Here is a 10963-nt window from a genome sequence, read left to right as displayed (position 1 = left end):
AGGTGTTATCAGTCATTGTACAGAAAAAGGCGAGCTGTGACATCACCCATTTAAATAGTGGATCCTGTGTTGTCACAGCTCGCCTCCTCCTGTACAATGACTGATAACACCTCTATATACAGTAGATAACGCAGCATTCACATTAGCATATATCACAGCTCACCTGCTCCTCCTCCAATAGTAGGTCATGTCACAGATAGAAATCAGGAGATTTCAAATGTAAAATATAGAACCTTTAATAGAAATGAACACAGGAAACATAGATTTTGGCTTATTTTGGAGCACGGCTCCATGAACACTTGCTGTACAGTCCAGGTCTGATACTTTCTATTTCTTCCTTGCTTTGCTTGGTTTGGCAAACAGTGAAGGGTCTATCTGTTCTCTATTGAGTCCACGCACTGAGAAGAGCCGGGCCGCGCGCTCCTGTAGAGTTCCTCCGCATTTCAGGCCGAGTGCCATGAGTTCCACCTTCAACTTTTCCAGCCCCAGCACTTCCAAATCTGAAACAGAAGTGACCGCATGGAGGTCAAAGGAAGCCGCAACCTGCCAGAAAAACAAGAGAAAGCAGGACCATGAATATTCCTTAACGACTGCACAGAGGAATTTATCATTCTAGAGGAAGTCCTCGAACTGAGCCATAAAACGGTGGTGGGGTCAGACCCCCCACCCCCGAACTCTAATCAGCAGAAAAGACCCTCACAACATAAAGTAGTTTTGAAGCATGTTCTCGACTCGAAGTCCTGTCCAACCCACCCTAAGTTTTTATAATACTGCCACCATACATGGCAGATGTTGGAGAGGGATATCAAGGGTTAATCCATTCACAGTAGGGAGTTTGGGACCCCTGTTCTTAGAATCGGTGGTGGTCTCTGATATGATAAATATATACCCGTTACTTACCCCGCTGGGAGTTTCTTGCTCTGCGTCCACAGTAGCAGGTGGTTTCTCTGGCTCTGGGTCGACCATTGGCTTTTCCACATCTGTAGACTCTAGCATGGAGCCGTCTGCTTCAGTACTGGGCTCAGTCACTGTAATACTGGGGGCGCACCGTGCTCGCTCTTCGGGGTCGCACATTGCTTGCTCCACATCTGCCGCCTGGGAACTTCCAGCCCTGCTGCATTCTGGGCTGTTTTCAGAGGATGGATCAGTGGACGGACATTGTGCCGGTCCATCAGAATCACTGTCAGAGCTGCTACACGATGCAGACGTAGAGGGGGACTCAGAACCGCTCTCACTCCCGCTGTCAGAACTGGATGACGCTTCTAAGCCCTCCAATCCCGTCCTATGACAGAATGCAATCATTAGACCGGACAGACAAATGTATTATTTTTTTCTTTTTAGCCTGGATCATAAAACTTATTTTTCAATCAATGTTATTGAATTAGATTTATTTTTTCATTTTAGGAAATGCTTTCCAGTTTTACAAGTTTTTGGATATGGCGGTAAAGTTCCATTCATTATATTTTACGGGTGCAGACACAGTGAGACCAGAATCCTTTATTTTTTTTTTTACCTTTTTGCATCATACAAGGGACTATACCTTTACATTAAAAAGTGCCAGTTGTCAGGTGACTAAATAGGAATAACTATTTCTGCTCAATATACGATTTGTATTCCCCTTTTTTTTGCCCTTACATCTTTTATCTCTAATCTGTTGTCTGAACAAGTGGATGGAAACTAGATGCTATGATGTCCCCCATACATAGCACATACAGACATGAGGGATTCCCGCTATCTTGTGCTACATAGAGACATGTTGAGAAGAAGTAGTAGCAGGGAGCACATTATACAGCGGTACTGAGCATTGTAGCTGCGAATCCAGCACAGGGGGCGAGAAACATTTACTAAAAAGCAGCAGCACAATCCTTGTACCTTCCCCCCTGCATAGACGTCAACAGGCTTACACCTCTTATCTCTCAGAAAAAAAAACAAGAAGGAGAACAGACAAAGTCCAAAGTATGTAAAATATGAATTATTTTATTAATATACCAGGTTAAAATGATCAAAAATCAAGACTTACATAGAGTAATAATGCAATAAGTTTACATAAAATATTTATATGCTACAAAAAGGGGCGCGTTTAACCAGGTTGGATGAAATCGATGTGGAAATATCACAATGTGTAATTATACAAAAATATCCAAAAGTATTAAAAATATATAATACCTAATCCATAAAAGAGTAAAGTGCAATAGTGCAAAAATACACAATTGTGTCAGTGTCCACAGCAACCACAATACACTAGATACAATGGTAATAAAGTGCCAATATTAAAGTTAAACCACCAGGTGTCAGTGTGTCCACATCTTGTATTGAGTGACCAGGAATAAACATCCAAGAAACGATCAATATTTTATGTAAATTTATTGAATTATTTAACTCTATGTAAGTCTTGATTTTTTATCATTTTAACCTGGTATACTAATAAAATAATTTATATTTTACATACTTTGGACTTTTTGTCGGTTCTCTTTCTTGGTTCTATTTGGTTGTTATTTTTCAGATTGTTCTCCTTTTTTTTGGTCCATTGTTCACAGTAGTACTAACCTAAGGTGGTGGTCTAATATTAGTTTTATATTTTGATTTACTTTATCACAATACTGATATAGAAACTTTCTCCCCTTGGTTATTCGGTACTCTGGGTTGTGTTCCCTTTTCTTGTGATTTTCCTTATCAATGCAGTTGCAATCCATCGTTACTGTCGCAGCTTTTCAGACTGAAAAGTGGGTTTAGGAGGCGGGGGTGGGGTGAGAGGACAAAGTGGCTCGTAAGAGCAGGATTCTCCAATTTTTTTTTTTTAAATAAAATTATCCTTTACATTTTATATGCAGTCATTACTCTGCGTGGCAGCGTAATCCATCTAGGCTCAGGCGCCTTTGTATGATACAGCACTGGAGATCTTTGTTAGCTCCACCAATCACCATTTCACTGGGGCTTCCTCCCTTGTACAGCGAGATGGAAAGTGGTAAAGATCGGTGCAGGGCACGTACGGGCCGCGCAGTCAGGGAGCAAAATGGTCTGTGCACGCTTAGCCACAATCTGTAAAACATGTCCGTGCCCCTACGGGCTGATAACAGCTTCTTATAAAAGAAGCCCACCCATTATCCCCACAAACAGACCCTGCGTACCAGTAGCATTTCTTTTTCCCAGACTCCTTTTTGCTGCTGTTAATTTCTTTCTTGCGTTTTCGGGTGTCACTTGAATCTGCAGAAACTGCTGAGCTGGAGGAAGCCTGTAATCCTGTGCAAGGAAAGAGACATGTCACCGGGGCACGGGCCTAAGGAAACAAGGCTAAGTCTGCTACAGAGGCCGACAAATGATGATGCCAAGTCACAAGGGCGACATCCTCCGACCGAAGAAACTAAATTTGTCCTTCTGATATCCCATGCCGGTCAATAAATAGAGACTTCTCCCCTATACACACGTCTGCAGCTCTCTCTTCCAACCTCCCCTATACGCACACGTCTGCAGCTCTCTTCCAACCTCCCCTATACACACACGTCTGCAGCTCTCTTCCAACCTCCCCTATACGCACACGTCTGCAGCACACTCTCCCCCGACTTCCCCTATACACACACGTCTGCAGCACTCTCTCCCGACTTCCCCTATATACACACGCGTCTGCAGCACTCTCTCCCGACTTCCCCTATACGCACACGTCTGCAGCACTCTCTCCCGACTTCCCCTATACGCACACGTCTGCAGCACTCTCTCCCGACTTCCCCTGTACGCACACGTCTGCAGCACTCTCTCCCGACTTCCCCTATACGCACACGTCTGCAGCAATCTCTCCCGACTTCCCCTATACGCACACGTCTGCAGCACTCTCTCCCGACTTCCCCTATACGCACACGTCTGCAGCACTCTCTCCCGACTTCCCCTATACACACACGTCTGCAGCACTCTCTCCCGACTTCCCCTATACGCACACGTCTGCAGCACTCTCTCCCGACTTCCCCTATACGCACACGTCTGCAGCACCCTCTCCCGACTACCCCTATACGCACACGTCTGCAGCACTCTCTCCCGACTACCCCTATACGCACACGTCTGCAGCACCCTCTCCCGACTTCCCCTATACACACACGTCTGCAGCACCCTCTCCCGACTACCCCTATACGCACACGTCTGCAGCACTCTCTCCCGACTTCCCCTATACGCACACGTCTGCAGAACCCTCTCCCGACTTCCCCTATATACACACACGTCTGCAGCACTCTCTCCCGACTTCCCCTATACGCACACGTCTGCAGCACTCTCTCCCGACTTCCCCTATACACACACGTCTGCTGCTCTCTCCTGACTTCCCCTATACGCACACGTCTGCAGCACTCTCTCCCGACTTCCCCCATACGCACACATCTGCAGCACTCTCTTCCAACCTCCCCTATACAAAAGTCTGCAGCACCACCCTTATATGAGACCACCTTTAATGACGGAGTCCTCCAGCCTCTCTGACATGTCGCTGCACTGCCGATGATACTCTGGATCCGTGAAGTAATGTTTTGGCTCAGCCAGTTTGCGTTTCAGTCTTTCCAGGCGCCGCTGCTCTTTTTCGGCTTCACGCTCTGCTTGTTTCTTTATCCATTCTGCCATGCTAAGAAAAAACAAATGGGGTCTGATATGAAGATACTTTACTGTTTTCCAAGCACAACAGCACAGAAATGTGTATTTTCTGTCCCTTTAACAGGCTAGGAAACCATAAATGCTTTCTTCCAAAAACTGCGCCATGCTCGCCTGCAGGTTGTCTGTGGTACTGCAGCTCAGCCATAATCACTGTAACAAAGCAAAGCTGTAATACCACACACAACCAATGGATAAGTGAGGTGCTGCATCTGGAAGAAAGCAACCATTTTTTACTCCATAAAAAAGGCAACTTGAGGATCTAATAGGTATTCCCCTCTTATATGTACATTACAAGCTCCTCTTACGCCTTCTCGTGGTTGACATCTCGGAGTCGCCGGCCGCTGAGGTCACGACAGGCCTCCCTGTTTGTTGTCTTCTCGATCTGTGCACCAAGCGCACGAAGCATGGAGCCGAACCCTGTGGAAACACAAAAGTGCGAGGATGCTGTAATTACGAGGACTACATGTAGTGATCATGGAGAAAAAAAAAAGACTCTTAAAGGGGTTGTCCCTATTGTCTATGGAACTGCCAGAGAACGTTAAGCACAGCTCCATAACTGTCAGTGCCACAGACAATAAATGATCGGTGGTGCGGATGCCTAAATATCACTCCCATTGCAATGAGACCCAATTTTTGGAACCCGTTGGGGTCTGAGTGCTGGTTCCCCCAATAATTAGCAAGCTATCAAATATAAAAATAACAGAGTCAGACAAATGCAACCCCAATGATCAGGTGATTCCTGATGCCACAGGAAGTACACAGTGTATGGAAATGAACGGCACAAGTAACCGCAGCTCAGATCACATCCACTTCAATAGGAGCTGAGCTGCAATACCCAAAAACTGCCACTAAACAGTCACAGCACCAGGAATTCGCTGCTCATGGGGCGCCGGACTAATGCAATCCGATACTGATGATGTCACAATAGCTTTTCAATATTTAAGTCCTTGGGGGGGATTTTGCATAATTATACAAAATTATTCCTTAGGTTGGAAATCTAATAAAATAAAAGAAATTAGGACATCACATATGTCCTTCATGTGACCGCTGCGGTCAATCAGTAGCTTCAAAGGTTGTGAGCAGTACATGCAGATATCGGTGAGGACAGTGATTGGCTGCAGTGGTCACTAAACGACGATGGGCACCACACTACCAGTTGGAAATTTACGGGGCAAGGACTGTTGATTTCTTTACATCATAATACTTCTTATTTTTGTATAAGCCTAGAAACGCCCTTTGAAGACGACCTGTCACTTGCAATAAATATGTATTTTGTTACCTGGTGTATATACTGCTGTTCTCCTGAATCCGCAGATGTTTTTCTTTTGTTCCTGCGCCTCTCCGTTCCTGAAATATGGCCTCCTTTTCTCTGTATATAAATCAAGTCTTTGTTAGCGAAGTGGGTGTGGTCCAAAGTAAGCCCACTTGGCTAAAAAGAATAGATTAATATATAGAGAAAAAGAGGCCATCTCTCAGGAATGGAAAGGCGCAGGATCAAAATAAAAACATCGCCGGATTAAGGAGAACAGGGACGTTTATACCAGGCAACTTTACGGCAAACGACAAATCACGAGCAAACAAGGAGAAACTCCTTTAATCCAGCATCAAATGAGCCTGAAACAAGTCCCCCTTTTCTCCCTCCTGTGCTGGATTATCAGACGCCAGGTTGATATTCCCTATCAACCATTCCCTATTACTACAGACCCTCTCATCTCTTGGCATCACAGACTTGGCCCTATCCTGGATCTCATCATACCTAACAGACCGGACATTCAGCGTCTCCCATTCACACACCACCTCCTCACCTCGCCCTCTATCTGTCGGAGTCCCACAAGGTTCAGACCTTGGGCCCTTGCTCTTCTCCATTTACACCTTTAGTCTGGGACAGCTCATAGAATCTCACGGCTTTCAGTATCATCTCTATGCTGATGACACACAGATCTACATCTCTGGACCAGATATCACCTCCCTACTAACCAGAATCCCTCAATGTCTGTCCACTATTTCATCCTTCTTCTCCGCTAGATTTCTCAAACTTAACATGGACAAAACAGAATTCATCATCTTTCCCCCATCTCACGCGACCCCCCAACGAACCTATCCATTACAGTAAACGGCTGCCCACTCTCCCCAGTCCCACAATCTCGCTTCATCGGGGTAATCCTTGACGCTGATCTCTCCTTCAAACCACATATCCAAGCCCTTTCCACTTCCTGCCGCCTTCAACTCAAAAATATTTCACGAATCCGTTCATTCCTAAACCAAGAATCTGCAAAAACCCTAGTCCATGCCCTCACCATCTCCCGCCTTGACTACTGCAACCTCCTGCTCTGTGGCCTCCCCTCGAACACACTCGCACCCCTCCAATCTATTCTAAACTCTGCTGCCCGACTAATTCACTTGTCCCCCCGCTATTCCCCGGCCTCTCCCCTCTGTCAATCCCTTCACTGGCTCCCCATTACCCAGAGACTCCAGTACAAAACCCTAACCATGACATATAAAGCCATCCACAACCTGTCTCCTCCATACATCTGTGACCTCGTCTCCCGGTACTTACCTGCACACAACCTCCGATCCTCACAAGATCTCCTTCTCTACTCCCCTCTTATCTCCTCTTCCCACAATCGCATACAAGATTTCTCTCGCGCATCACCCCTACTCTGGAACCCTCTACCCCAACATATCAGACTCTCACCTACCATCGAAACCTTCAAAAAGAACCTGAAGACCCACCTCTTCCGACAAGCCTACAACCTGCAGTAACCACCGATCGACCAAACTGCTGCATGACCAGCTCTATCCTCACCTACTGTATTCTCACCCATCCCTTGTAGATTGTGAGCCTTCGCGGGCAGGGTCCTCTCTCCTCCTGTATCCTCACCCATCCCTTGTAGATTGTGAGCCTTCGCGGGCAGGGTCCTCTCTCCTCCTGTATGGTCACCCATCCCTTGTAGATTGTGGACCGTCGCGGGCAGGGTCCTCTCTCCTCCTGTATCCTCACCCATCCCTTGTAGATTGTGAGCCCTCGCGGGCAGGGTCCTCTCTCCTCCTGTATCCTCACCCATCCCTTGTAGATTGTGAGCCTTAGCGGGCAGGGTCTTCTCTCTCCTCCTGTATCCTCACCCATCCCTTGTAGATTGTGAGCCTTAGCGGGCAGGGTCCCCTCTCCTACTGTATTCTCACCCATCCCTTGTAGATTGTGAGCCTTAGCGGGCAGGGTCTTCTCTCTCCTCCTGTATCCTCACCCATCCCTTGTAGATTGTGAGCCTTAGCGGGCAGGGTCCCCTCTCCTACTGTATTCTCACCCATCCCTTGTAGATTGTGAGCCTTAGCGGGCAGGGTCCTCTCTCTCCTCCTGTATCCTCACCCATCCCTTGTAGATTGTGAGCCTTAGCGGGCAGGGTGCTCTCTCCTACTGTATTCTCACCCATCCCTTGTAGATTGTGAGCCCTCGCGGGCAGGGTCCTCTCTCCTCGTGTATCCTCACCCATCCCTTGTAGATTGTGAACCCTCGCAGGCAGGATCCTCACTCCTCCTGTATCCTCACCCATCCCTTGTAGATTGTGAGCCTTCGCGGGCAGGATCCTCACTCCTCCTGTATCCTCACCCATCCCTTGTAGATTGTGAGCCTTCGCGGGCAGGGTCCTCTCTCCTCCTGTATCCTCACCCATCCCTTGTAGATTGTGAGCCCTCGCGGGCAGGGTCCTCTCTCCTCCTGTATTCTCACCCATCCCTTGTAGATTGTGAGCCCTCGCGGGCAGGGTCCTCTGTCCTCCTGTACCAGTTATGACTTGTATTGTTTAAGATTATTGTACTTGTTTTTATTACGTATACCCCTCCTCACATGTAAAGCGCCATGGAATAAATGGCGCTATAACAATAAATAATAATAATATAACGGACTCACCTCCTTTTCCGCCACATAGCCGCGGCTCAATGCTGTACACCAGTCCGCTCCGCAGCGCCTCCTCTGCGCCGACGCGATGTCCATTGCACTTCACGTAAAAATCACTCAGAGGTCCCCGCTGAGAACAGAGAAGAGGTCAGAGACCGATCGTCACACGGACTAACATACATGGATCAGTCACATGTACCATTATAAAGGGGAACGCTGTCCTTACAATTAAATTTATTGCTCCCCCCCAAAAAAAAAACACATTAACTGCAGCCACTCTGCAGAAAACACACATTAACCGTCTAATGACCAACATAGTTAAAACATATTCAACTGGGAACCAGCGGGGCCCGAGCTGCCTCACACAACAGCAGTTACCATCAATGAGGAAAAAAAATGGCGGCTAATGTACTATATAGCCAATCAGCATCCTGCTTTCATTTTTTCTGACCAGTTCAATACATTAAGCTGCGCAGTGATTGGTTACTTACTATATGTCTACACAACATAACAGTGCCATCTAGTGGCAGCTCAGAGAGAAGAAAGAAAGCTGTTGAGACCGTCGAACGGAAACTCACCGGGTCACTGACGGGCAGCAGATCCCGCACCACCGCTCCTGCCGGGGCGTCACACACCAACACCCGGCCGCTCGCAGCCTCTCTCACCCACACTACAGCTGCAGCCATCTTTCCTTCCGCCTCAGCCCAGCAGCACCGCCTACCTAGACCAAGACACAACAGAGGGGCGGAGTCAATGAATGCCGAAGGTGACGTAAAACGTGCCTACGTCACTCAGAGCGCAGGGACACGGCCGCCATCTTTGTTCAGGGAGTCCGGACCAAACTCCTCCCGAAAGTGCATGAGAGAAATTTCTAGAAAAGAATTACGCAGAAGGACGGAGAACAACAAAACTCGACCGCAGCAATGATTTACTAATCAAAACCCTCTTGTTTATGTGCCATTTTGTATAATTAACTCAAAAGTGGAATTTTAGCGTCATTGGTGCATTTTATACTCCGAGAGTGTTACTGATACGAGAAAAACAGATGTGTGGCGTATTTGGGTTATACCAAGGTTACTGGAAAAGACACCAGTATACCCTGAAGAAAGATGGCGGCTGGTAATCCGGCTATGGGCGTGGAGGAGGCCTGGATGACGTCTCATGCGATGATTGGTTGGTGTGGGCGTGGTTGTGTAGAGGTGTGGCCCTGCTCATGTCTGATCGTTTTCGCCACGTCCAGCTCCATCATCCAGTGTCCTGTGCAGCTGCCGAGCAGATCAGCGCCTGCGCAATGTGCGAGGTTCACTGCTGCCTCATCATCAACAACTAGTATAACGTACAGGGCCTGGTATATATATATATATATATACAGCTCATGTAACTGCGCATGCACAGTATTACTAATCTAATGACACGTAATATGGGATGTGGTTATTAACCACAAGTGTCTGCAGCGTGACAGATGGTGCCACGGTCTAGTGATTCACCGTCATCTCCTGGATGAACCGCAGCTTAGTGCTAGAAAGTACTACAATCAACTACTCATCAAGACCTCACTCATCCTGTTATACTCCAGAGCTGCACTCACTATTCTGCTGGTGCAGTCACTGTATACATACATTACATTACTGATCCTGAGTTATATCCTGTATTATACCCCAGAGCTGCACTCACTATTCTGCTGGTGCAGTCACTGTGTACACACATTACATTACTGATCCTGAGTTACATCCTGTATTACACCCCAGAGCTGCACTCACTATTCTGCTGGTGCAGTCACTGTGTACATACATTACATTACTGATCCTGAGTTACATCCTGTATTATACTCCAGAGCTGCACTCACTATTCTGCTGGTGCAGTCACTGTATACATACATTACATTACTGATCCTGAGTTATATCCTGTATTATACCCCAGAGCTGCACTCACTATTCTGCTGGTGCAGTCACTGTGTACATACATTACATTACTGATCCTGAGTTACATCCTGTATTACACCCCAGAGCTGCACTCACTATTCTGCTGGTGCAGTCACTGTGTACATACATTACATTACTGATCCTGAGTAACATCCTGTATTATACCCCAGAGCTGCACTCACTATTCTGCTGGTGCAGTCACTGTATACATACATTACATTACTGATCCTGAGTTACATCCTGTATTATACCCCAGAGCTGCACTCACTATTCTGCTGGTGCAGTCACTGTGTACATACATTACATTACTGATCCTGAGTTACATCCTGTATTATACCCCAGAGCTGCACTCACTATTCTGCTGGTGCATTCACTGTGTACATACATTACATTACTGATCCTGAGTTACATCCTGTATTATACTCCAGAGCTGCGCTCACTATTCTGCTGGTGCATTCACTGTGTACATACATTACATTACTGATCCTGAGTTACATCCTGTATTATACTCCAGAGCTGC

General features: G+C 46.8%; 1 protein-coding gene across 1 annotated transcript; it reads right to left on the bottom strand.

Moving 5' to 3' along the window:
- Positions 1 to 220: 220 nt before the first annotated feature.
- Positions 221 to 9260, bottom strand: SDE2 (SDE2 telomere maintenance homolog). Its single transcript, XM_069768407.1, has 7 exons — positions 9100 to 9260; positions 8534 to 8651; positions 4932 to 5043; positions 4428 to 4597; positions 3129 to 3240; positions 901 to 1282; positions 221 to 543 (listed from the first exon to the last, which is right to left on the bottom strand). The coding sequence occupies exons 1-7, from the start codon at positions 9205 to 9207 to the stop codon at positions 328 to 330; spliced, it is 1218 nt and encodes a 405-aa protein (XP_069624508.1). The 5' UTR covers positions 9208 to 9260; the 3' UTR covers positions 221 to 327.
- Between the last annotated feature and the right edge of the window lie 1703 nt (positions 9261 to 10963).

Source organism: Ranitomeya imitator, chromosome 5 (genome assembly GCF_032444005.1).
Source record: "Ranitomeya imitator isolate aRanImi1 chromosome 5, aRanImi1.pri, whole genome shotgun sequence".
NCBI lineage: Eukaryota > Metazoa > Chordata > Amphibia > Anura > Dendrobatidae > Ranitomeya > Ranitomeya imitator.
This window is presented reverse-complemented; position numbering and strand designations above follow the sequence as displayed.

Bases quoted from the DNA above. Each gene is read 5' to 3' on its own strand.
- SDE2 (XM_069768407.1), bottom strand. From the start codon at position 9,207: ATGGCTGCAGCTGTAGTGTGGGTGAGAGAGGCTGCGAGCGGCCGGGTG. The intron at 3,241-4,427 runs GTGGTCTCATAT...TTCCTTGCACAG, and splicing joins GGAGGACTCCGTCATTAAAG to GATTACAGGCTTCCTCCAGC. The intron at 1,283-3,128 runs GTACGCAGGGTC...ATTCTGTCATAG, and splicing joins GGGAAAAAGAAATGCTACTG to GACGGGATTGGAGGGCTTAG.